The 27,374-nt window shown below is 40.3% G+C and overlaps 2 protein-coding genes across 6 annotated transcripts in view; both read right to left on the minus strand.

Moving 5' to 3' along the window:
- The window catches only part of carmil2 (capping protein regulator and myosin 1 linker 2), a 60,646-nt gene extending 52,991 nt beyond the window's left edge, over positions 1-7,655 (minus strand). For all 3 annotated transcript variants that reach the window (XM_044356841.1, XM_044356840.1, XM_044356839.1), the window contains exons 1-2: positions 7,341-7,655; positions 803-903 (exon numbers count right to left, since the gene is read on the minus strand). In XM_044356841.1, the coding sequence (XP_044212776.1) occupies positions 803-903; positions 7,341-7,368 (129 nt within the window). In that variant the 5' untranslated portion in view covers positions 7,369-7,655. The remainder of the gene's footprint in view (positions 1-802; positions 904-7,340) is intronic.
- A 3,807-nt stretch (positions 7,656-11,462) lies between these two features.
- On the minus strand, positions 11,463-26,870 carry ctcf (CCCTC-binding factor (zinc finger protein)). 3 transcript variants are annotated; one of them, XM_044356159.1, is made up of 18 exons: positions 26,689-26,870; positions 23,940-23,973; positions 23,691-23,816; positions 22,703-22,883; positions 22,428-22,573; positions 22,139-22,258; positions 21,869-22,048; positions 20,125-20,340; positions 19,839-20,001; positions 17,711-17,881; positions 17,476-17,609; positions 17,101-17,221; positions 16,773-16,922; positions 16,510-16,670; positions 15,965-16,147; positions 15,723-15,855; positions 15,391-15,630; positions 11,463-14,314 (listed from the first exon to the last, which is right to left on the minus strand). In XM_044356159.1, exons 3-18 carry the CDS (start codon positions 23,721-23,723, stop codon positions 14,067-14,069), a joined length of 2,580 nt encoding a protein of 859 aa, XP_044212094.1. In that variant the 5' UTR covers positions 23,724-23,816; positions 23,940-23,973; positions 26,689-26,870; the 3' UTR covers positions 11,463-14,066. The 3 variants fall into 3 exon arrangements, with proteins under 3 accessions (XP_044212094.1, XP_044212095.1, XP_044212096.1); XM_044356160.1 differs by lacking the exon at positions 23,940-23,973; XM_044356161.1 differs by lacking the exons at positions 23,691-23,816; positions 23,940-23,973.
- Between the last annotated feature and the right edge of the window lie 504 nt (positions 26,871-27,374).

Raw genomic sequence — 27,374 nt, forward strand, 5'->3', positions numbered from 1 at the left:
CTGAAATCACTGCTGCCATACAGTCTTTACTTTATAGTGCTAAACCCAAGCATCTACTATCCAAAGCAAAAACACCAAAATTATCATTTAAAGCTGCACTTATTGATATTTTTATATTAACAATTTATGAAACGACTATGTGTAATATGAAAAAGGGTCACTCATAGTGACAAACCAACAGCGAATTATCAACACCTCAAGTTCCCCTCTAATCTATAGAGCATTTTAGTCTATTTTGAATCAGCAGAAAAAGTTAGCAAAGTTAGTGGCTAGCAGAGGAGCATTTGGCAGCCAGATATTTCTCTCTGTTGTTGGTGGAGACCAAAACAGAGCTAAAAAGAGAGTGAATATTGGACGTACATTCATCAGGTGAACACAAACACAATTCCTAATGAATGTTGATGCAGCTCTATATCTGCTGGATCAGATGTGTAAATAGGCAACTGTTTGCTAACACGTTAGCCATATCAACTTTATGACGTCAGTGTTGGTATGTCAATGGTGTGTTTACAGCTTGTTCCGCTGCCACCAAGTGGCCAAAACAAATCAATTAATGCAGCTTTAAGAGTAGCACTCACTTAGCATGAAAAATCAGGCAGGGACAATACCTATTTTGCCAAGAATAAGAGTATCCTGGCATTTCATGTAATGTGAGTGTTAGTGCTACTTTTTAAAATCTTTTTTGGTTTGTCCCACATATACTGTACCTTATCCATTAAAAGCCTTATGTAGCTGAACCCTTGATGTTGATACCTGATTTTTCTACATAGGTATTAAAGACTTAATTCTGTCCATGACTCACCACAAACCTGTTGGATGATCTGCTTGGCTGACTGGGATGGTTTAGAATGACGGGCGTCACCAGACAGACTCTGTGGGGCTTCAGCAGCTCTGAGATCTGATCTGCTCACAGAGCCACACACACAAACAGGAGAGAGCTTCATGCACACTGACACATTTCTACCTGTAATCATTCAGAATGGTTGACTGAACTCAACTACAGCATCTGCTATGCTGAACCTTCATCCTCCAACATATTAGAGAACAGCTTCTTATCCAGGTTTGTATATTGAATTTTAAATACACATAAGAACACACATATGGACAGCTGAGTTATGTGGAGATTGGTCATCAGGACTAACTAATGAAGTGTGTTTTAATAGATCCACTTAAACATCATTTAATAATGTAATTAAATAGTTAATTTTGGTGTATTTCCATAGCATTTAGGTTATTGGCAGCCTTTCCAGCCCAAAGGCTAATGGGTTTGTTTTCTCTTTGGCAAATTTGCTAAGACCTCAGACACATGCAGTGTCATATTTAACCATTTTCTTAAGTAAATAAGTTCTATTATTGGAGCTTTTTAATTGATTCTTTGATTGAATGTGCCAAATATAGAGGGAACAAAAAGTGTGTAATCTGATGATTGCTGGGACAGGTGGTTTGGTACATATAGCAAACTGTTTCACTTGCTCTTTATAAGGACGCGGTCAAACCAGCATTAAAGAGGACCTATTATGCTCATTTCAGCTCTAAATTTTTATTTTTTGACTCCGCTAGAGTAGCTTTGCATGATTCAAAGTTCAAAAAACTGCTTTTTCATCTTATACTGACCCTTTATGCAGCCCCTCAATATACACAGTTTCTCTTACAATCTATTTTATCTCCTGTCTCTTTAAGGCCCCTTTCGCGATGACCCCACTCTGTTCTGATTGGCCAGCTTTACGTATCAGAATTGTATAACCGTACCGTCATTGCAAACCAAACATTTCCTGTTTTACTGCTTCAAATTAAAATCTTTTATATGACTAACTAATGGGAGACTTTAATTGTGAAGAATTTACAGGAAGTAAAAACATGTACCTAACTGACTTAGTGGAGCTTCCTTAGCCATGCTAAAAACCGGTCGAAACAACAATATATAGAGCTATTTGGAGCTATTTGTTCAGCAGATCAGTTAGAAATAACACAGGGAGGACTAGTACAAGCAGAAACAGCCACAGTGAGATGTTTTATGAAGAGCTGCAGACAACAAGCATACCTCCAACAAGTAAACTACTTATTTTACTTTGCTGTCTGATGTCAGCTCGGGCTGAAAGTAGAAAAAACCACTGGAACCGAGAATTCAGAGCAGTCTGAAGCCAGGGCTTTCTGCTCACAGGGATTACTGCTACATACGTTTACCTCGTTATTTGACATGTCGGCTACTTTTAACATGAATATCCGATATTGTGACATTATATATATATGTCTGAAAATAAGGAAAAGTATAATACGTCCCCTTCAATGAAAATAATTTCAGGCCAAAATCAATTCAATGGTGGGGTCGCCTCAATCAAGTTCACCTGTGGGGCAAAGTAAATTTGTGCAGAGTATAGAGTTTGAATACCCCTGTCCTCCCCTTTCAAATGTGTAGGAGAATCTATGGTGGCTGCAAAACTCATGAAAAACGCGAAAGAAAACCCTCTCTAAAGCTAGTGTTTGGTTTGTCCATTCTGGGCTACTGTGCTACATGGCGGCCTCCATGGAAGGGGACTTGCTCCCTATGTAGATATAAAGGGCTCATTCTAAGGTAATGAAAACACAATGATTCTAATTTTCAGGTGATTATACACTAATTGAAATGTACTTATGAATATTATATTCCATTTGTGCCAAATCTGTTCTGCTAGATGCCACTAAATTCTACATACTGCATCTTTAAGGGATGGATTCACAATTTTTCAAGTCTGTTTTTTAAACAGCAGTCAGGTGTCCATATGAACAGTGAAAGAGGTTTTCCTCGCTGTAATCATTCCTCCTGTTCATACTGGCTATTAAAAGATTCCCTTCAAATGTGCTTTCAATGTAAGTGATGGAGGCCAAAATCCACAGTGTGTCCACACAGTCATTTAGTGTAAAAATGCATTTAAAAGTTGTGTGACACTCATATGAGGCTTCATCAGTCTGAGTTAGTCATATCAAGTGGATATCTGCCACATTTACAGTCTTTTTAGCATCAAATTCCCTCTTTGTGTTTCCTTGAAAAATATCTACTTGATTTGACTCATTTGGACACTGAAGCTTCATATTAGCTTCGGATAAACTTTTAAATATATTTTTGCGCAGAAGGAAGACTGTGAGATTTGTCCCCCATCACTTACATTGTATGAACAGGAGGAATAATTACAGCAAGAAAAACCTGTTTCACTGTTCATTTGGGCTCTTGACTGTTGTTTTAAGACAGACTTGTCATTGTGAACCCATCCTCTAAATTGACAAAATTCTACCTTTTTCTTTTTAAATTAAGTGGTTTAAAAGAACGCAACAAACTGTTGACTGCAACCTGTGTGATCACTCAGTGCAAGGTCACAGTGCGCAGATAAATATCACCAACACTTCCGATCTAATGATGATGAGGTTCTTTTTTCAAAACTTTCAGTTTGATGAGCTGTGTCTTGGTGTTCGTTTTCGATTGTCACTGAATTTAAGTTGAATTCAGTTTCAGTTCAGTTTCAATTAACATTCACAATTACATGTACTGGGAACCACCCTGGTAGATTCACTGTTGGAATGGTACCTGGCATGGAAATTATGATGATCATGGAGATGGTGATCATCAAAACTTAAAAGCAAAATCCCCAAATACGTCTTCTCTCTCAGCTATGTTGTGGTATAGAGCGTCACAGACATGGTCATACTGTGTGCGGTTTATTGATGATACCTCACAGGATGTCTGCATATTGACGGTCACATTCTCTTGAACTCTTTGCTCTTGCTGTTCTTCATAAATTCCTTTGGACATTTTAACAAGAATATCAATCATGATTGAAGTGAATACAGAAAAACAATTTCAAAGAATCCTGTGGTCTCTGAAGTCTTTCCCCTCTCTATGCTCAGTTCATAACATCATTCAAAAACCACAGATTTAGTCATGTTTCCTTCGGTTTGTCACTGACTGTTGCAATGGAAACACAGCTGTTAGCTGAGGGATAGCTGGGGGCAGAGCAGCTAATCTTTTAGCCTTAAAATGAGTCAGTAATTATCTAACATTTTGTCTAACAGCAAAACTGGTGTTTGTGAGGCCAGACTGTGGTGCAGTAAAGTGTGGTTCATCTCTGATACTACACATATGAAACAGCATGAACTATTACACAATTATCAAACTGTTAGTGTTTCTCACTACTGCCTGCTGTTTCAGAGGCTTTTTCATAATGCTGTGAAAGCTGAATGATTCCATGTTTAGTTGTTAGTTAAGTTGTTACATTCAAAGGACAATATCAGCAATTTAGCATATTTTAGACGGTTTACTACAAATCAAATGTTGGTTTTGTCTGCCCTCACTGATCTAACTCAGGTGGCCAAAATATTGAAAACATCTCTCAGAGAAAGATATTTTTAACAGAATGTGGAGCCTGTTTCTTTACCAATTAAAGAGATATTGATACAAATGTTAGATCTGAGATTAATGCACAGTATATTGCACATATGGATGGTGCCTACAGTGGGAACAATTAGCATTTTCTATTGACTTTGGATCTGATTGATTGCTTATCTGCTGCTTCTGGACCACTTAACATCCACCGGGTCGTCAACAACCCGCTTAAGTCAGTTGTAAGCGGTAGCATCACACAGTAATGAGTAAAAGCAATTGGCACATTTTGGCCAACTGGAGATAACTGGAGAGGTTTGGTTATCCACCAGTGACACCACAAACCAAAAACTCCTGGAATTTCATACAGGTTGACAAGATGTAGAAGGTTTATGGTGATTTGCATAGTTCTGTCATAAAGCATGTCTTAATTCTTGTTATTCAAATATGACTCATTATAAACGAGGGCCAAAAACACTTTTTTGAGCCTTATTTGAACTGATGTAGTTTTGTTTGTGTTTTAGCCACATGCTAAACAAACACATTTCCAGAAACTAGAAGATGTCACTTGTCAAATGAAGCCTAATACATGTATCATGGCCTTACAGTTCTTCTGTTATACGCTTTTCCATTTGGGTATGCCAAATAGGTGAAAATTCTATAAAAAGGCTGGATGTTAAAGGGTTAATGTTTTATGTCTATGGACGTCAGGTCTTATCTCTAACTATACAAGGTTTTTTTTTCCCTTCCTGTTGGGGAGCTGCTTTGTGTTTGTCTGAGTCACTGTTGTAGATTTGATTGATTGATTAGATTTGGGTTCTGTCACTTGATTTATATTCATCATGGATATACATGATGTTTTGCAGTCTGGTGATTATTATCAAGTTATTACCACACAGTTTTTTGTTGTTCTGCTTGGTAAAAAAAATAACATTGTGTAATATGTAGCACAGCTATATGGTGGTTATGTATGTCTGTTAAAAATAACAAAAAGAAAAGAAAAGAAACATCTCTTTGTGTAACATAATATAATTCAATGGCTACACAAACTACAGCCTCCAAATAAAAAAATAGAACCTGAGGATAGATTTACTGCACGGCTGTTGTATATATGAAGGGTGGTTTCTTTCTGGGGCAACTTCAGGTTTCGCCCAACACAGATAAGACCCACAGTGAGGTTAAACCCGTGGGAAGATGTTCTAGGGTAAGCTGAAAGAGGCTTATTTCGGTAAATGAAGACTGCTGGTGAGTCTGTATTCGTTGAGAAAAGGGAGGCTCTGTTTGCTTATGGCTTCAGAGACCTCGGTGCCAATTTACAGATTGTGTTCACATAGTGAAATACTTAGTAGTTTTCACTTATTAAATCTCAAATAACCACCACTGAAGTACACATTCTGTGAATTGTATTTTCACTTTATTTTACCTGAAATTAATTATTGTTATCGAGTGGGTTTTATTTTCCATCTTATGTTACATTAATGGGGTTTTTTTTTACATGCTTTATGTTCTTTTTATGTCCTTTTCATGTGAAGCACTTGGTGCATGTAAATTATTTTATTGTAAAGCACTTTGAGCTGCATTTCTTGTATGAAAGGTGTAATACAAATAGTTATTATTATTATCATTATTATATAAAATTGTCATCCACTATTTTGTCTCTTCCCGCATTGACTATTGTAAGTCACTTTATTCCTGTTTAAGCCAAGGCGTAGCAGCACGTTTGTATGGCAAAGTTCAGCAGCACGACTGCTTACTAGGCCTCCAAAGCCTTCTCATATCAGCTCGGTGCTAGCTTCACTACACCGGCTTCCTTGTGAAATGTAGGATTGAATTCAAAACTTACCTACACAACCTGGCACCACAATATATCGGTGAACTACAGACCACATACAAATCCATCAGGTCAAAGTTCAGGACCTGTGGGGACCGATTTTTTGCTGTTCTGGCCCCCAAGCCATGGAACAGTTTCCACCTCAGGGTCAGGTCAGCAAACTCTGTTGAATGTTTTAATTCTTTTCTTAAGGCCTATCTTTCCTCAAAGGCATTTTAGGGAGTGCTTCTCTGCCCTGATTTGTTTCTGTGTGTTTTTATTCTTTAAATTACTTTTGCTGTCTTTGAGTGAAGTATGCAACACATTCTTTTGTCATTGTATATCTGCACTTGCAATTTGTGAAGCACTTTGTAATCCTAGTTTTGAAAAGTGCTATATAAATAAAGATTCTATTCTATCCTAAATGATACAAACTCAGTGGCATGGTCTTTTAAAGGAAATTGGTTATTGGCACTAGTACCTACATACATACATATACGTGCTTAAATACATACACATGAAACAGACAAGGTAGAAGATGAAGTATTACACAATCAGCAGTATTGCAGCATACACACTGCAATCAAAAGCCCATCACAACCCAGTCTACAAACACAACATACTGTAGAACACCATTATATTCTTGTCATAACCAGCTGTATAAATCCTGTTAGTCTGAAAAGCCGTACATGTATCTGTAGCTCATTAGAAATCTCTTAGGCTTTTTTTTCTTTAAAATAATCTTGTTTAGCCATTTTTTTGATATTGATAATAAATTGTTCAACTGAATGTCTGCCCTGTACAGAAAAGTTTTCCTTAAAGCGTTAGTTATTGGGATACTAGGTTACTAGGAATAGAGCTATTCCTAGTAAAGGTTATCCTTGGCTGTTTTAGAGCACATATTCCCCAGCCACTTCTTCACCTTTAGCCAGAAGAGACCAGCATGCATTCCCTCAACCTGTTGTCTGAAAGAACAGCTCAGGACCAGTGCTGCTCTATTCTGAACTATCTGAAGCTTCTGCAGATATTTTTTTGCTACAGTGGACCATATCCATAGTCTAGATATGTCAGAACCAACCTGCTTTCCTGTGCTTGGAGATAGACATGAGTGACACCTTTTTTTTATTGAAATAGCAAACTAAATTCTTAAGATAAAAGAGCTGTTGAATTTGGTCTTACCTTGCAGGTTCTGAGAGACGGAGTCCATACTGTCAACTTCAATAAAACGTTGGTATTGTTGGAAAGATGCACAGTCCTAAAAGAAGTCAAGCTGTGATCATCAGTGAACTATTCTGACTGAAAACTGGTCAGGCTGAGTGTTTCACACTCCATTATTAACACAAAAAGTTAAAAAAAATATATGGAGGGAAATGTAGATCTTAATATTCAGTTCACAGCTCATATGTCCAGACTTAAAAAGATAAAGCCCATGTGAATAAACAATCAGTAAAATCAGTAATCATCCACGTCAGACAGGACAGGACAGACACCAGAGAAGGCAGGTACTGGTGTGTAGCAGCAGATGTCAGAAAAAGCAGAGTGAAGGTGACACACTCACATCCTGTTCCATCCTGTGAGTCACTATTACAGTGAACGTAGAGAAGACTGAGCAGGCAGGAACCTCATCTCATCTAACCTCCCACACTGAGAAATACACCACAGTCAGGAAATCTGCAGTTTCACAACTTCAAAGTGTTGTATATGACATTTAAAGATATTTTTAAAATATTGAATGCTTCATGGGATTACATTGAAACATTGAAACAGATGGCAAACACATCTCAGTGGTTGAAGACGGTCATTTCAGAAAGTCAAACAGGTGCTATTTCATTTGCAGAGACAGCAATTCTGTGGTACATGCACAGCCAGTGCAAGACTGATCTCTAGCCACTAGGGGGCACCCAGATGTGCATGAGAAAAAAAAATTAAAGCATTTTGGCACCTGTGGTGGAAGTACTTAAGTAAAAGTATCAATACATTGTTAATATTCTCCTTTACAATTAAGAATGCATTCAGAATTAAATAGAAGTTAAATTAGCATCAAAATATACTGAAGTATTTATATCAGTGGTGGAGGAAGTATTCAGATCCTTTACTTACAAAAAAGTATCAATACATCAATGTAAAAATACTCCATTACAGGTAAAAGTCCTGTATGAAAAATCCTATTTAGAGGTGCAGTGTGTAGAATGTAGTGGCATCTAGCAGAACAGACTTGGCAGAAATATAATATTCATAAGTATGTTTTAATTAGTATATAATCCCATGAAAATAAGTTGTTTCCTTAGAATGAGCCCTTTATATCCACATAAGGAGCAGGTCCTCTTCCACAGAGCCTGCCCTATTGCACCGCCATGTTTGTACAGTAGCCCAGAATGGACAAACCAAACACTGACTCTAGAGAGGGACTTTCATGTTTTTCGTGGCCACTGTAAGTTCCCCATCACGCTTGGGAGGGGAGGGTGAGGGGAGGGGTATTCAGTTGGTTGCTATCTGCATCCTCACCACTAGATGCCACTAAATCCTACACATTGGTCCTTTAAAGTATTAAAGTAAAAGTAATGGTTGGGTCCCTCTGGCTGATATATTATTATATATAAAACATAATTTTATTGAAATGAAAGCATGTGAGAAGTTTAGAGGGAAAAATCACTATTTGGTGGAGCTGTTAACAACTCATAGACATGTGAAATGTGACCCTGACTACACACTGCTTTTTGTAAGACGTTAAAAGCCAAAAAGGTTGGAAACCACTGGATTCATCTTTAACAATGTGTTGTATTTTAAAAGCTTGTTATATTATCCATTGTGTCAAACCTTCATCTGAAAAGTAACTAAAGCTGTCAAATAAATGTAGTGGAGTAGAAAGTACAATATTTCCCTTTGAAAAGTAGTGGAGTGGAAGTATAAAGTAGCATCACATGGAAATACTAAAGTACATGTAAAGTACAAGTACCTCAAAATTGTACTTAAGTACAGTACTTGAGTAAACGTACTTAGTTACTTTCCACCACTGAAGAATATTCACCATGCAGAGTGTTTTGGATTATTATCACAGATGCATTGATGGGTAGGAGGCATTTTAATGCTGTAGCTGGTGGAGGTGAAGCTAATTTTAACTACTTTGTATCATGGATGTATTATATGAGCTCTTATAATACATCCATGCTTTATATACTGTTGGCTGGTTTAATCCATAATTCACTCAATGCCTGATATTGTACAAGCCTATCATGGTTTTCAGTTATGCTAGCAGCATGACTAAGTATAGCAAAGTTGGTCAGTCGGTCCAACACTTTGGTCCAGACTGAAATATCTCAATGACTATGACATGAAATATACTGTAGTACACACATTCATGTTCCCCTAAGGATGAATCCTGCTGACTTTGGTTTTTCTGACTTTTGATTTATGATTTAGAGTGAAATATCTCAACAATTATTGAATGCATGGACAAGAAATTTGATACACATATTCATGTTCTCCTCAGGATGAATTCTAATAAATTTAGTGATTGCATAACTTTTCCTCTAACACTATCATCGGGTCAATTTCACTTTGTCCAATACTTGCAGAACTAATGACATTCCCATCAGCCTCAGCTGTACTTTGTGTTAAGTGATAATAAGCAAAGGTTAGAATGCTAACATGCTAACTCAAAGGGCTGCTGTGCCTGAGTGTCAGCTAGTATGGCTGTAGACTAATCAATCTATTGAGCTATTAATCTGTATCTGAAATCACTTCATATTCGCTATATCTTGCCCTTACGGTTCCACAGTCAAACAAAAAAAAGTTACTTTCTGATAACAATCTCACAATGCAGTACATTTTATAGATGTGAAAAGTATTGTTGTGTCACTCTACAGCTCACAGTGATGACACAAAATGATGATAATCAGTGAGTGTCCCAAATTTTCTGCTCACTACTGAGTGTCTATGATATAGGGAGTAGTGAATGAATAGAGTGATTTTTACTGTTTGTCTCTATTACCCATCTCAACAACATACATCATAGTTTTTTGGGGTGGAAAAACAGTAATGTCTTAAACTATAGGTAAAGTTTTTTTTACACAGAACAAGAATTTCGTCCTCAAACTCTCACATTTAAATTGCTTCAAACATACTTTAAATATGCACGTCTGGTGGGACAGGATGCATGTCATGCTTGTTTAAACCTCGTCCTCAACACCTAACCCCACCCTGCATAACAATACTACAAACTGAAAGAAAGCAGCAGACAGCGGTTATGGGCCCATAAGGATGATTTTATTATTCATCAGCTGTACAGTGTCTCATCTTCAAAAAGGACATGACAAAGGTTTCTTCTGTTCTGTTGGTCTTCACAGTAGGGATGCCTTTAAAACTAAAGCCCCGTTTCCACCAAAAGTTCCAGGTACTTTGGACCCAGAGGAACTAATCTCAGGGACTAAACTTGGAACTTTAAAGTCCCTGTTGTGCATCCAGTTTGCGTTTCCACTGCATCTGAGGAACCAGGTAGATCATGCAAATTAGACTCATGAGGAATTAAAAAAAAAATGATGGCAACGCTTACAGTCACAATGTTAACATGATGAAAAAAACAACACAGATTTATCCTGTTGTTCTTTGTATTTACTGCTGCATGAGCTGAATGTAAGTAATGAATGCAGAGTAGAAAACTGAATGTCTCCACAGTAAATCATCTGTTGAGTGTTTGATGGGTGATTTATTTCTGCTTTATAACGTAACTGCTATGAAACAATCAGATAAAAGTTTTATTTCTCTCGTTCACTGCTTTGTTTTCTCCACCACTGCTCCCTCTCCTCACTCAACCACTGCTGTGCTGTCTCTCTCTCTCTGTTTAAAATGAGTCGGGACGCTGACAAAGCCTTTTACTTTAACGTTAACAAAGAGAAATGTCCTTCCCTTGTCCTAAATCGATACAAGGGTACTTCCTTGTTTTATGAATGAAGTGGCACACAAGTTGAAGCAGCCATGCTGTATGTGTTTGACCAATCAGTGATGGTCATCCCTGCAAACCTCGCTCCCAAAGTTCCTATACTTTAGGTAAGAACTACCCCCCAAGCAGGGACTTTTTTAGGGGTAAAAAAAATCTCTCTGGAAAATCTCCCCTTCATTTAGACCCTGGTTCCTCCAGTGGAAATGCAGGTAGAGTCGTAGAGGAACTGAGTTCCTCCAAAGGTTCCTAGTCCCTGGGGAAAGTTCTTGAGGTTGAAATGCGGCTTATGTTAAAAGTGTTTTCTTTCATTTCTTCTGCAAAAATAAAGACAACAATGTGCACACAAAAAACAACGCTGTTGCTACGAGAACAGTCAAACATCCATCTTCTATTCAGCTTTCTGCAGAACATTAACATGATACATTGATAACAGAACATTTTGTTTTCTTGTTTTACAGAATTAACTCTCAGAACAGCAGTGCAGTGACAGAATTGATATTTCTGGGTGATTCTTACAGAAGTGTCAGTCTGACATATGAATGATGATTTCCTTCTTTAGCACATTGGCACTAATATCTTTCAGTAACCATTTCTGTGTTCACAATGGTTCTTCTTTACAGCCTGGTGTTTGACTGGACCACAGTGGGCCAAGCCTGATAAATGCAAACGTCTGACCGAGTGAAATTAAACCATTGTTCAGCCAATGGTGTAACTTCAGTCGACCGAGTGTCGCCACTTCCTGTATCTGTCGTTTCAAATTAAGAGCCCTCTAGTGTTTCATACAAGGTCCAGCCATATACTAGGGTTTGACCTAGTCTTGTCACAATACAGAGCATGTTCTGTAACTTAACCAATGTTAAGTTACAGAGGAAATGGTTTCATATAACAAAATAACATCTTGTTGTAATAAAAAGGAAGGAAGGCCATATTAACAACCATTATAACCTGTGGTCAAACTGTCATGAAACCTGGGCTAATAGTAGTGTGAGGACCCCTCTTAATTACCTCATTAATTCACATGGTATGGCAAGCAAAGACTCAAAAACTGCCATCCTTCCAAAACAGTATTAACACATGTCAAAAAAACCCAAACAAGAACAAGAATGCTGTTTTTTTGTTATTACATACAATTTACTAGCTGAACTTCATTCAATACATATTTTTAGATGGGTGTCAAACTGCTTTATCCTACAGAACAGATACTCAAAAACCTCTTGTTCCTTTACAGGTAAAACTAGCATCACAGCTTTGGGCCAAATGTTAAAGGACAACAGAATATGACGAAGCTTCTGTCATACTATTGAACTGAACCAAGCTCGACCAGGAGAGCAACTGCAAAAATGGCCAGAAATGAAAACTATAACATAGTTTCAAAGAGGAAACAAAATGGCTATGAGCAACAGAAAATAGAGAGCAAAATAATAGTGGTTCAGATTCAGTGTGGTTGGTTAAAAGGGGCTCCAACACAAAACACTCATCTGTGGAAGGAAAGCATAATGGAGGTGGTGGTGGTGGGGGGGGGGGGCATTTTGAAAGTCACCTTTACAGGCTCAGGACATGGAGTACCAGATATGACACTATCATGTGTAGCATATAAATCTAGGCCCCTTTCAACCAACACATCTTCAAATCAGCTATTTAAAAAACATTAAAAAGGCTCAAAAGAAATCAAAAAGCAAAAAAGGGTTTAAAATGTGTATTTACATGCAAACCACCTGCCAAAAATTGAGGATCACTATGGTGGGTGGGTGGGTGCTGTTTGAGTGACACACTGATTCACAACCTAATCTTTGATAACTTTTCCAAGCACAATATGATCTGGCAGGTGAAGACATGTTTAAAAAGGAAAACTAAAGCGAGGCTGGTATTATCCTGAAAAAACAATGTTTGATTTTGTCACTGCTGATTACTTTGAGTGAGATGATTCAAATGCATAAAACATAATTCCATAATTAATTGAAATATTTGGAATGTTCAAATCACAATTATAGTACAATATTTGACCGACTACATCAGGATGATCTGCATTTTCTCAAGTTTATGTGATGGCAAAACTGTGTGGAAACAGCAGAGGAGCATTAACTATGAAAGACGAATGTCAGTGACAGATAAGAGAGAAAATGTGTCTGCCTGTGCCCATTTGCTACAATCTTTGTCATCAGAAAGAATCCTCCTCTGTTAACTTCCTTCAACTGATAACACCGCAACATGGACCTCTGTGATTACACAGGCCAAGGAGGGAAATCATACTTTCTGGAAAAAAAAAAAAAAATATGCACGTGGTATCTCGGAGGCAAACTAAAGTACCATATACTACGTCTTTATTAGGAAAAACTACATTTATATCTATATATACACATAGAAAGGCTTGGAATTTGACGATGGGCACTGTTGCAAGAACAGCAAGCATAAGAGCAGGAAATCAAAGTGAATAATGAAGGTCGATAAAAGCATGTCTCCTTGTGGCAGAGCAATGCACAGAGGAGTGTGTTTCCGGCTGAACATTAACTCTCGGGTATGTGGGTAGAGGTTGACACAGGATGTGGCTTTGGGGAGAAACAAGTAGCAAAATACACAATGATTCATTCAGAAGACATTCAAACTGAAGAAAGAGCATTAAGAGCAGAGAGCAGTCTGGCGTTAGCTTGGACTATGTGTGTGTGTGTGTGTATGATGTGGAGAAAATGACAGCGGTGTGTGTGCAGTGGGATCTGGTCCTTTGTGTATGTGTGAGACCCACAAACGTCAGTGTGCCGGTGTCTGTGTTTTTGTATTTACATGCGGCTTTCCCTTCTTTGTGCAGGGTTGTTTCTGCAGCTCACTTCGAATGAGGCAAAATGGCTGCAGTTAAAAAGCACATACAGATGGAACATGAGGTGAAGGCAAAGGATGTGAAAATGTTAATGGTGTATCTGCCAATTTTTTTAGTCTTAGTCCGGCTACATGTTTGTGGCTGCGTGTTGTGTTCACCGGTCCATCATGCTAAGGATCATCTCTGGCGTCAGATCTCCGTTGGCGGCGGCGGCCGCGGTTTCCTCGTTCACCGCCAACTCGACAGTCTCCACCCCTTCCCCGTCCAGCCCCACCCCCTCCACCGTCAACGCCACTCCCTGCTCTAGAGGTGTCGCTGCTGAGGCGTCGCCCTCCTCTTTCTTCACTATGATGTTCTCCACTGCTCCGGTGCTCTCATCCTCCACCTGAATGATGGCAGCAGCTACAACACACAACGATAAAGACATGCTGCAATGTTGCATTCAGGGGTCATGGGAATAACAACCAAGTCAAATTTGCCTACTGTTTTATATCATTGTAAACAACATATTTTATAGTAATTTGAAGACATCAGATGGGGCTATGGAAACTATGGAGGGCTGTATAAAGATTACAAGTGCTTGTTGCATCCTCTCGTCTATGTTTACCTTTTTCTTGACCCTCTTTCTTCCCCAACCACTTCCCTCCTCTCTGCTATTTTTAAGGGTTGCGGTTCATGTTGCATCATTTAATGCCTCTTCTAGCACACATCAGACGCATGATACAGACAGCAGAAGCAGTCAGGGTACAGTAACTGAAATGTGCCCATCTGTGAGGTCGATGTGATAAAACCGCTGCTCCTCTGGAGAGTTAATATGCGTTAAGACGCTGCAGGTGTGTAGGACTACATAGAAAGAATGAGGGCCAGATGCATAAAACTCTGTAAAAACTGTGTGTACGCGCACAGCCAGAAATATGCATTTGCGTTCTTTTCGTCATCATGTGTTATCACATATTTCTTAAAAATAATTTATCGATTAATGTGAAGTGGACCCAGATAAGGGGCAGAAAATTAAAGGATGGATTAACAAATTAAAAAATAATTCATATAAATTAATTTATAATGAATTAGTTTTTGTTAAAATCTTCACTTTTGTTGTTTTGTGAGTGGATGATCTTACTAGCTACTGTAGCTAGCAGTAGTGACTGTGTGTGTGTGTGTGTGTGTGTGTGTCAGGATTCCAATCCACTGTTGCACCAGTCTTACTTGGAGTTTATAGATGCAGAACGACAGCCCACAACCACATACAAAAGCATTTTATAACTACTGTCTATGGCAGGCAAGAAAACATATCAAAGACATTTCTAAATTAAATTGAAGACTTTAGCACCTTCTAAGACCTTTCGAGGGAATTTTTTAAGCTGGGGTGTGTGTGCTTTGACAGTTTGTAAATACTACATTTAAGTACCCCACCCCAAAGACTAAAAACATCCTGTTTTTGATGAGACATTAGATCAGTTAGATGTCAGTGTCCTCACCAGAAGCAGCTGTCTTGGCCGCCACCCTGACTGACTTGCTGGGTGTTGGAGGTTTGGGGGCGTTCTTTGGAGGTCGGCCTCGTTTCCTCTTGACTGGTGGCTCGTCGGGGGCCGGTACTGGGATGGCAGCGGGGGCCTGGTCCAGTTCCATGCTTTCTGGCTCATCCTCTTCCTGTAGCAGTGATGCTTCCTCCTCACCTTCACCCTCGTCCTCCTCATCCGGTTCAGCGTGATCGTCCTCTGAACGACAGAGAGATGCATTAGATGAACTGATGAGAACTGACATGAGTATCACGCTCATACTTGCATACAAGACAAAGTCAAATTCTCACCGCTGTCGTCGTCATCTCTCCTGCTCCTCATCTTCTTCTTTCTTCCTCTCTTTCCTTTCTTCGGGGGTGGAGCTCCGTTTTCGGCATCCTCCACTTCACCGGAGCAGTTCTCAGCGTGGCGAGCCATGGTGTTCTGCAAGAACATAGCGTTACTTCATCTGTAGACTTTTATAACCTCCCTATTAAAGCGCACAGGAGTTCATTTCAGGTTTTGTGATAGCTAGAAAGACAAGTGTCCTTACTCTGCGAGTGAAGGTCTTGCTACACTTGGGGCAGACGAAGGCGGTGGGGACGAAGTTGGGGTCATGGTAGCGTTTGAAGTGCATGTCCAGCAGCTGCTTTTGTCTGAAGGTCTTCTCACACTGGCTGCAGGCGTAAGGTTTCTCTCCAGTGTGGGTTCTACGATGCATCACCATGTGGCGCTCCTGGACCCAGCAGTGAGAAACACACAGTTATATACACACCACAGTTACACAGACTATACTAGACATCCATTCAGAGTTTTAGGCATGTTACTGGCATTGTCAGTCAGTTCACCACTTTGGTCCAGACTGAAATATCTCAACAACTATTGGATGGATTGCCATGAAATTTTGCACGGACACTTATGATCACCAGAGGACGAATCCTACTTTGGTGATCCTCTTAACTTTTCATCTAGAGTATTTAACTCATCAAGCAAAATTTCCTAACATGCATCAAAGTACTCATTTGTTACCAGTATGGTTTTGTAATTTTGCCAGCCCTACATATTATAAATATTAAAAATATTTGTGTCCATACAGACCTGGCGGCAGCAGTAGTCACACATGTCGCATTTGAACCTCTTCTCGTTCTTATGGGACTTCTGGTGCTGGATCAGAGCGTAGCGCTCGTGGAACACAGCATCGCAATAACGGCACTTCTTTCCGGTCTCGATGAACGAGTGCTGCTTACGGAGATGGACGCCTGGAGATGCACGAGGATGACATGAGAAAACTCAAGAGAAATGTAACAATGTGGAACTATCTTGTCTTGTGTGGTAAGTTTACAGTGGTGTGTGTGTGTTACCTAAGTCACTCTTGCGTGCGATGACAGTGTCACAGTGTGGACAGTGGAATTTGGCCACATTCTCAGTGTGTTTCTGCAGAATGTGCATCTTCATGGTTCCACTCTGGGTGAAGCGGGCGTGGCAGATGTAGCACTCATAAGGTTTCTCTCCTGAGATCAGGATTGAACATGCACACAGGTATAATATTGTTTAATTTACTCAGTCATGTCTGTAATCTATCAGAACGATAAAAGACAACACTGGTCCCATATCTCTCAAAAGTGACATAAGCCACCCTGTGTGCCTTCACTGCTTTATACATGTAGAGAAGCAGATGTTGAGTTTTACCTGAGTGTGTCCTCATGTGTCTCTTCAACTTGTATGTGTCTCTGCTGGCGTAGCTGCAAAGACTGCACTGGAATGGACGCTCACCGGTGTGGGAACGAATGTGACGCTTTAGTTTGCTCACCTACATGACGTCGACACACACAAACACAGTTGCATATCAGAGCACAAGAAGAAGAAGAAGATCTGCCGTTATAATGGCCTCGCAGGTAGTAACTGTCCTCAACAGTTTTCCTGATATGTTTGAAGAGTTTGGATTCATATTTTTTGTTCATATGTTTCTTTAATATGGATTAGCATGGAGATGATTAAAAAAAAAACTCAACTGTGAATTGCGGAAAGCTGTAAGAATATAAAGCAGACTGGAGTTTGTCTTACCTCCACACTGGCATAGTCACACATGGAGCATTTGAAGGGTTTCTCGTGTGTGTGTTTGTAGCGACGATGACGAACTAGCTCTCCGCTAGTCACGAAGGCCATATCGCAGTCTGTGCACTTGTGTGGCCGAGTTCCTACAAAAACACAAAACAAGACACGTCTTTTAAGTGCTGCTGAAAAAAAAATCCCAGGTCATTGAAAATCTAAATAGAAAAGAATGTAAAGTTGGGCATACCAGTGTGTGTGTTGAGATGGTTTCTTAGCAGGGTGACCGTCCTGAAGGCTCGTCCACACAGGTGACATTTATGAGGTCTCTCGTCGGTGTGGCTCTTCATGTGTCTGTCCAGGTTGGAGCGTCGAGGGCACGTGTAGCTGCACAGCTCGCACTGAAATGTCTTCTTCACTCCTAACATACATCAGTGGAACACACACACACACACACACACACACACACACACCTCATATTTAACAGTGTTCGTATCATAATCCCAAAGCTGTCTCACGTACTAAAAACACCTGAAAACTCATCACACATGTAAAAACAAAAACAAATTTAATTTCAAATGTTTGACATTATCATGAATGTGGACATGCAAATCAGCTAATGTTAGGAGGTGGAAAGAGAGGCCTTTGGAGAAACATTAGCTATGGCGAAGCTGGAAGCCTGCACCGTCTGAGGACCGGTTGGCAGGCAGGGACAAGGAGAGAGAAAATGCAACCCAAACTTCCATCTGGCACTGTCTCTCTTTCTGTATGTGTGTATGAGGGAAGGGAAGGGGAAGCCAGAAGGCACCAAATAACACTATCTCTGTTAGAAAGACAGTTTTAAATAACATCATGTAGCAGGATGCGGTACTATTCTCTGTTCTCGCAGGTTGACGATGTTCTAGCCTTTAAAGCGATCAGTGGAATTGCGTTAAATCAGTGTAAAGGGCTGTGTTGGTGGGTGTCCAAGTTGTTTCAGGTACCAGTGAGACAATAAAATACGATCCAGGAAGTCCGATTTGACTAACAGATGCAGAGTTAGAAGGCTTACCAGTCAACCAGAGCAGTTTATAGTAACTCTGGAAAGTCACCGACGCAGCATGTTGCTGGATGATGCTGCGTTGCAGTTTGGCAAAAGTTGAATCAGGTTCAACTTTTTTTTTGCCAGAGAGCACAGTATGTCCCACAGGTTGAGAATTTACTTTCACTACTGGCAGAAGGCGGCACAGTGTGTGATAGGCGAGTTCAGTAATAAATTATTCAAACAAAGACTAATGAATAACTCTATTGCAAATGAACAACTACTCAAAATAAATATGTATATGTCAAAATAAATAACTACTAAGAAATAACTATTTATATATTAAAATGAATTTTCCATTTTCACAGCACATTTTAATTAACAAAATAGACTAACTCTGCTTTTTAATGAAAATGTCAAAATAAATAACTATTAAAACTAAATCACTATTTACATAATAAAACACATTTCACGTTTTCAAAATATATTCAAGAGATCAAAACTCTGCTTTAGTCCAGAGTTGTTCTCCTTCGCCTTTTGTCATGTGTCTATTTGCACAGTTGCCAGTTCCCTGTTGGAACATTTCATTTTCTTGCTTTGAAAAACCACATTTCTAACACCTGTCTGTTTTAAGGGTGGGACAAAAAAAAAAAAAAGATACTGCAACATACTGCAATACACTGGTGCCAAGTATTGATACATTTTCTTTAAAACACAGGACCGCTCACAGTTGATTTAACTACTTTGGCTTACACTACCCTCCGTCTCCTTATGGAGGCGCTGAACAGACTGGTGGTCAGATGGACAGCAGTTGTAGGTGTCGACAAAGAAGAATTACAAGCATAATAACCATGCTGGAAACACAGAGAGTCTACTGGAGCTTTGACAGTCACCAGCAGCACATTCATGGCTCTTTGTAAAAGTTTCTGTGTCATACCTATGTTGTAGCTGAGCTAGCGGCTTAGCACTGAGAGCCTATCCGGTGTGTTTGTGAGGGAGGTCACTACATAGCCGTTGCCCTGCTGTTAATCATGTGAACGTTACTGTTGTCAGCCCTGTATATCTCTTAAAGCTCTGAGTATAGCACAGTTAGTTATCAGCCAGTCGTGTGTTGTGTTTACTGCTACAGAAAAGGAATAATTTTATGTACCTGGGCCACCCAGGTACATAAAATTTGCGGCCCACGACGTCAACAGACTGGCCTCATTCAGTTGAAAATAAATGAGGTGGCTGTGTTTCTCTGCAGGGCTAAAGTTGGTCTGAACGCCACCTAGGAACCACCTGATGCAACTTGTCAGATAATCCAATCTAAATCAATGTCATCATTCTCTCAGATCAGCAGACAGCAGTGTCTCACCTTTCTTCTTGATCTTTGTGGGTTTAGGTGGTTTCATGTTGCCCACTACTTTCTCAGCGTTGACCTCAGACAGAAGACCCTCCTGCTGTTCCTCTTCAAAGTCATACACACTGACGTCCATGTCCTTATCTCCTTCAGCGTAACGCAGACGACTCTTTTTACCCTGGCCAAACAGCAAGTCGTTAGACCTCATCATCACCTGATGACCTGTCCAGATGTCTGACAAGTCCGCTTTAATTCCAGAGAAGAGTTGCACATCCCCAATAATAACACACAACTATCTTACCTTTTTGGACTTCTTGATGATTCCAGATGGAGGCTGATAGTCGGGGTCCTTAGGCCAGGTCGGGTCATCATTCGGGGGCTGAATGGGCTCGTCTTCCCCTTCTTCCAGCAGCTGGTCCCCCACCTCTTCCTCTTCTTCCTCCTCAGGGTGGACTTCTCCTCCCTCCTCCTCCTGCTCCACCGTCTCCACCTCCCCATTAGCACCAACCTTCACTACCTACAGATCAAATGCATGAACTGTTCAGTCACTGTGTCACTGCTGACTATAGGTGCTGCACCGCAAAACAGAAGTGATGTGCCTGATGGAATTACCAGCATAGAGACGTGGGAGGCAAAGTGAAGCATGATTAAGATCGGGATTAGATCCAGATTAAGGGTTTGATGCCAGCACGTGATCATTCATTTTGAGAACAGGTGGCTGATCGAGAATATATTTGCATTGTAGATTATTTTACATTCTTGTTTTGACCGGTGCGGAGCAGACTAATTACATTCTCAAGTGAAGTTTTGAATATGTATTCTCATTTCTCACCCTGAAACTTGCACTGAACATTTGAGCAAGAAATAAGCAAATGTAGTCATAAAAGTCTCAGTCTTTTATTTTCAAACTGGTAAAACATGGCAGCTTGGTCAGAAATGATGTTCACAAACTAAACTCACACACAGGATAATGGTTGACAATAGTCTACAAAGAATAAACCTTAGAAGGAATGTAGCTGATTATTGTTTTTACTGACATCCCTAATGTTACATTTCCATTCATGAACGATCATCACTTGATGTAGGAAGTATAAAGCTCTACCTCAGAAATGGAATATGCAACACTGCTGGCTTCATCTTTGTTACAGTATTGTCTTTTTTTCCTTAAGACATAAATGTGTTTTATTTATGCTCCACAATGGCTTACTGAGACATGGTAAGACCATTAAAGGGAAAAATGATGATACAAAGGAGGAATAGTGTTAGCTTCAATTATGTGATTTTAAAGCTTGTTTTCTCTTTGAAGCTGTAATAAATAACCATCATGAGCACCTTGTTTCTCATCAATTTCATTATTTATTATTTAAGCAATTCTGCTTCCTTTTTAAGATTGACAAATAGCGCACAAGCACAGAATGACAAGATGTTAAGTTTGGACTCTCATTTAATTACGATTTGCTAAAATGCTGGATGTAAAGCATTTTGTTGGATATTCAATAATCTAACCAAAATAGGCTCATTGACAGTGTTTCCTGGTTTATTAGTATCATTTTTTTTGCCTTTTTTCCCCCCAATTATCATCCAAGAGATGTTAATTCAGTGACACATCTGTTTCAGCGCTCATACAGGTTAGGAAACATCTGTCTGATCATGGTTTGATCTTGTGCTACTGTGGCCTTTGCATTCATGTGACAGTATTCAATCCAGACTGCTGTGTTGAAAGTGCAACAGTGAAGTGACTCAGGCACTTATTCAGACGTGAAGTCGACATGTAAAACTTCCACTTTATGTAATGAAGTGCATTTCTTCCATTGGCTTATTCCCAAAGTAACAGGCTGAAAGACTTGGATGGATGAAGCTTCTGTTGTCATCTGATATCAGTCTTGCAGATGGATTACCCCCTGCTGATTGACTAGATAACATTATCTTTTTATGTTCTTCCCCTCTTGTATTGCCATATTAATATACTTTTTTTGAGTGCAGGCATTCATTAGTGTTGTACATCTGAGTGGAAGCCCGACTGATGAGTATGTTGATTTGTGTACCTGAAAGCCCTCAGGCAACGGCAGGGTGTGGCAGATGACTGGGTCTCCATCTTTTGGCATAGCAGTGGTGTCTACAAAGGTGCCTTGCTGCAGAGCCTCCACTGTGGTGGCAGAAACAGGCACCTGGACCAGCTGGAGCTCCCCCAAGCCCAGAGCTGCCTGCTCCTCCATGTTTACCACCTGAGGACAGAGAGAGAGAGACGAGCACATGTCAAGACTTTAAGACCTGGAGGATGATTTGATGTGAAATGGCTTTAGAAGAGCACCTACCTGTAGTGTGATGATTTGAGTCTGGTCCACTGTTGTTACAGTTGCTTGGTGAGCAGCACCCGCTACCCCTCCAACAACACCCACAGTCGCTGACGACCCTCCCACCGTAGCATCTATCACCTGCAAATCAACTTCGATTTAATAGACTGTTACATGAGATTTCAGGCAGGCAAGTTAGGTGTCCTCAGTTCCAGCTGATTTCATTTATAAAACTAGCATGACATCACCACGATTGACAGATTCTTGCTAGACAGTGCCATCAAAAGAAAGCTTTAAACACTGAGCTTACCTCAGTCTTCATCTGCAACAGCGTGGGATCCAGTGAGTCCATAACCATCATTTCAACCCCTGATCCACCATCTACACCGACCCCCACCCCAGCTTCCATCAGTTGCTGCTGAGCCTGGGTAGCTGCTACCATCCCATCCCCATGACCTGAAACACAACATTGATGGGAAATAAAAAAAACATTTTACCACACAAAGCTCTCTACTTGCAATAAAAATCCATTCTACTCTGTCTCCTGTTAACAAGTTCACTGTTTCATGCCCGATTAGTAAGCACCTTGTTCCAGGACGACTCCAGCTTGTCCCTCCACCACGCCCCCGGCCTCTGCAGCTTGCTGGAGGAGGTCAGCCACCATAGCATCCTGGCTGTGGACGGCCTGGATGGAGGGGAAGTCTTTGGCGGGGACCTCCACCACCCCTACACCCTCTGTTGGCCCTCCGTCCATGCTGGGTAGGAACTGAAATACGGCATTGTGGAAACATTATGTAGCAGTGTGTTATGCGAGTTGTCGGTCCTAAGCTATGTAAAGCCATTCAGTAGTGTTCAGTCCTACACCATGGAAGAGTTGGCAGATTTTCACAGCAACAAGTAACTTGGTGCCTTCAAATACAGCGGGAGAGAAGAACCTTACAAGCTAATACAAGCTTATATAACCACAAACTTTTAACTGGAACAAGTATATCATGAAAAACAGAGTATCAAACAGTTCTGTATCATTGGCCAGTGTATTATGATCTAACACATATGTAAGAATAACATCAAAAATTTAAATGAATATCATTCTATGACTAATCATGTGTTATGATGAGAAATCCTGGATTTTCCCAGGAAAAGAGTGATATGTTACCAGCAAGTCATCATGTTTAAGTCACAGGAAAACATTCAACTCCAGTGCTGAGCCTGATTCAAGCTTCTCCAGAATGACAGTCTGAACTTACATGCTGAATACAACCCCAAAAAATACCCCTTTGCCAACTCAGTTCACATAATATTGAATCCACCCCCATGAACTGGCTGGCAGAACTCTGTTCCACTCAATGCTCAACTTCTTAGGTTGTTTACAAGGCTTCCAATTCTTCACTACTGACATGTGACATATTTCACACTGTAATCACATTGTTGTGAAAGAACAAAAAAAAAAATCTGCACACTGGCGATAACTTGTACTAAAAATCCTTAATAATGTGAATACAAGTGCAGGAACTTTGTAGCAATCGAATCCCGGTGTTGTAAACTTGGTAGCACTTAACACTACTAGTGTTACCTGGATCAGCAAGGTAAAAGTGCCTGATTTCATGATTTCTGTAGACTGGTGATACAGGTGGTTTTGCTGCTGAAAGCCCTGAGCTCTGCTGAATCAACTGTCTGCTACCTGACTGTCCCTGCCAACCTGAAGGAGGGAAGAGGAACATGTTATACACCTGCACACACACAGACAGTGACTTCATCAGCCTATACACAGCTAGCTATCTCTGACACTGTTGACTGTTCTCTTCAAGACACTTGTGCTCACCTGAGGCTTCAGGATGCTACCTGACTCTGTAAACCTGTGAGAGGGGAAGGAGGATACATCATCACTCTGTGATGGGCAGATAGATTCTCTCTCTATTATTAAGTGCTTACATAACTCTACTTCTCTCTTTTTATTCTTGCAGCTTAGCAGCTGACAATGTCCCAGATCTCTTGAATATAAAACCTGGGCCATGTGATAGTAAGTGAAGGACAGAGCTCCTCAACTCACAGACACTCAAATGTGTAAGTTTTAAGTTTGCTCTAGGTGACAATCCCACTTCAATTAAACGGGCAGTTGAGGGAATTCTTCCCAATCTTTCAAATCAATGTACATGCACACATTGCCTTCCTTATCAGCTAGCTTGCTTTATACAGAGCAACACCTCCTTTTGCATCTAGAAGCAGGAATGAAGGAGAAGTATTAGCTCAATGACGGGTCATTAAGATACTGAGCTTGTGAGATAATGTTCAAAAATCATTTTGAAGCCTGTGGTTGTCACCATTTGAGGAAAAAACTGCATGAACGATTCAAATTTGTGAACTTCTACAACTTCTATTTCTATGGCGAGGTTGGAGTACACAGAAAAACAACTGCTTTTGTCAACATCTGACTACAAATTGAAAGCAGATATTGCATGAAACTGCATTACAGGTTCCCACACTGTCTGTGGCACAAGGGTTTCTCACACACACAAACACACACACACACACACACACACTTAAACTAAAAGCTTTTGTAGCTGAAAGCAAAGCAAGGCCAAAGTATGCGTATGTTAGTGTGCGGTAAGCATCCAACACTGTGTGTAGCACAGACGTTACACATGTAGAATTAGTGTGGGAGGTTTCACACACAATTTTCTGCTTTGAATCAGTACTCAGATTTTCACAAAGGCATTTTCCCCCGCCATTGTGTAACCTCACTGCTGATATAATTTGTACACATTTTTTTTTTAAAAAGACAAACTCAAGTTTTTCAATAACCACAGCTTTACAAAGGGTGATGGATAACCACGGGTCTTTGAAATGATTTCCGCACATTTCACAAGCCCCAGATCTTACTGACCCTTTTTTGAGGCCAAAGATCGATGATTTTGGTCCTTGCTGCATCAACACACATTCACCATGGTCCTTGAAATGGTCTGATCAGACTGAAGACTGCGTAGCTCATCAAGCAAAACTATTTGAAAATTTAGTCAAACAATGACAGAACCCTTGACCCTGCCAGCTTCACTTACAGCAACATGTTTCGTATTTTAGATGATGTGGCTTTTTCCATTAACAACCAAAGTATCTACTGAGCTAAACTGAGTGCATGTACTTCAGATCATGCTGTCAAGTAGTCATCATCTCATAATATAAAACCATCAGAGCTGCATCGTTTTAACCCATATGGAGTTAATGCAAACAACTTGGTAAATGTATACTACATATCATTGCTGTCCAGTAGTGCAACAGATACAGAATCATGGTTATGCCAGCACTGACAGTACCTAACATCTGTTTGTTTGTAGGTTTCCATGTCCACCTGTCTTTATGTTGCTAAATGGGTGGAAGCTGGAGAGGCTCTAGTATAGGCCTTCCTAGATATTTTGACTTATGGTTTAACAAATTTGACCACAACATGGCAATGATACCAAGCGCCCAGTAGAGCAGCTGTCGCCTTCTTGCACAGCATTTATACAGCGGTATTTTTGTAGCTCTCCAAGCCGAGTCGTAGAGGGAGCTCTCTGCTGTAATATATATCTGTGGCTATGAGGCTCTAGGTGGGCTTAGAATAAGAGACAAGCGGGCGACGGGTGCAACAACAACTGCCAATTCCGACCACGGCGCGATGACCGAAAAACTAGAAATGCAACACCTGATAATGGAATATAGCTGATGTTGGGGCGACACAGATCGTGTATTTGGTCGTATATGGTCGCTGTGATCACTGAGGATCGTTTTGCTGTGAATGCTTCGTCATTCTCTTTTCCGCGCTGGCCTTAATGTACCGCTTCCGTGTGTGTACTCCACTAACAGGAAAGCCAAGTGAATTAACTTACATTTCAATAATAGTGACTTAACTTTAGATACAACAAGTACTAATTAGGTGAAATGGGACTGTAAAACAGATGTTTGCTCTGGTTATTTTAGGGGGGACTGTGGCGTTTTCAACACTTTCAGACGTGCTAAATGCGCTGGGTGGGGAAGGGCCTTGAATCCGAGCTAACCTTGCTACCTTCATTACTTTAAATAAAGGTCTCGTTTAACGTTATGTAACAGTTAACAAGCCAAACCCGACGCAGCATTAGCTGAGTAAATTGTGTCAATGTTATGTGCAACCCTGTACTCATGTTATTGTGAGTGTTTGTTTGTGATACACTTTGCGTTTATTAATGCAAACAAGCTACCATTAGCTATGGGCGATAACTTAAACCCGCCAGTTTCCATGTCGTCAAGGCTGTAAAGACGGGAAACAAAGAAGCGAGAAAATGGACGCCTTGGCCTAAACTCTCCAACCAAATCATCGAAGTATTCGTAACTTATCCTCGACGATATTCTCACAGATACGCGTGAAATGGGGCGGTTTGTGTGTATATTTAGTAGAACTTCAGCTATTTAAACATATTTTGACGGGTTTTTCAATAACGATAGAGGGAGACAAACACTCTCCGACGATCTGCCCGGACCCAGAGCCCCATCGTGACACCTAGAGGCCGATTAAAGATCCTGCAAACTCCCCCCTTATCAGAAAAGTAGTGATACTTTACCTCTTTTTAGTGTGTTTCTCCTCCCGTTTAACTCGGCCGAAAGCACAGAGTCTGTGCTACAAAGTTTGGCAGGCTGGCAAGAAATGCTGTCTTCTTCGCAGTTTGTTTTAATCCCTCTCCCGCTTTAGCAGAGTAGCCTCTGCCACAAAATGGCAGTTGGGAGCTCAGTGCGCCTGTGCGGCCGCTGGGGGGTGGTGTCGAAGCTGCTGCAGACACCCTGATTGGCCAGGAGGGGCGCCCCGTTGGAATACATTTAAACCCATTTATCACAATGTTAGGAACAGAGCTGCCTTCCCGTCCCTGGGAGATATGAGCTTTTCTCAGGATATAACCTCGAGATGTCAAAAGCTATATTGAAAGTAATAATAAAAGTCAGAAATATGTTCATTTCAAATATAAAAAATAAAATGCTTGATTTAAAATTATGAGTGCATCTGTTTAATGCCATAGTAGCTTTGCACAAGTGTGGTTCATGGTTGATTCTGTAGCAATTATTAGCTTCAGAACAAAGTCACATCTAGAAGTCACAGTGCATGTGTGAGTTCATAATGAGTGCAAAACTGATCAGGAGGAATTGTCCACAGAAATCATAGTTCACTGCCTTTTTGTTTAGTTTTAAATAGGTTTGAATTTACAATCGCAGATGTCTGTCCATTCATTATTAATAAATGCATTAATGACATGAC

This window comes from Thunnus albacares, chromosome 7 (genome assembly GCF_914725855.1).
Source record: "Thunnus albacares chromosome 7, fThuAlb1.1, whole genome shotgun sequence".
In the NCBI taxonomy this organism is placed as follows: domain Eukaryota; kingdom Metazoa; phylum Chordata; class Actinopteri; order Scombriformes; family Scombridae; genus Thunnus; species Thunnus albacares.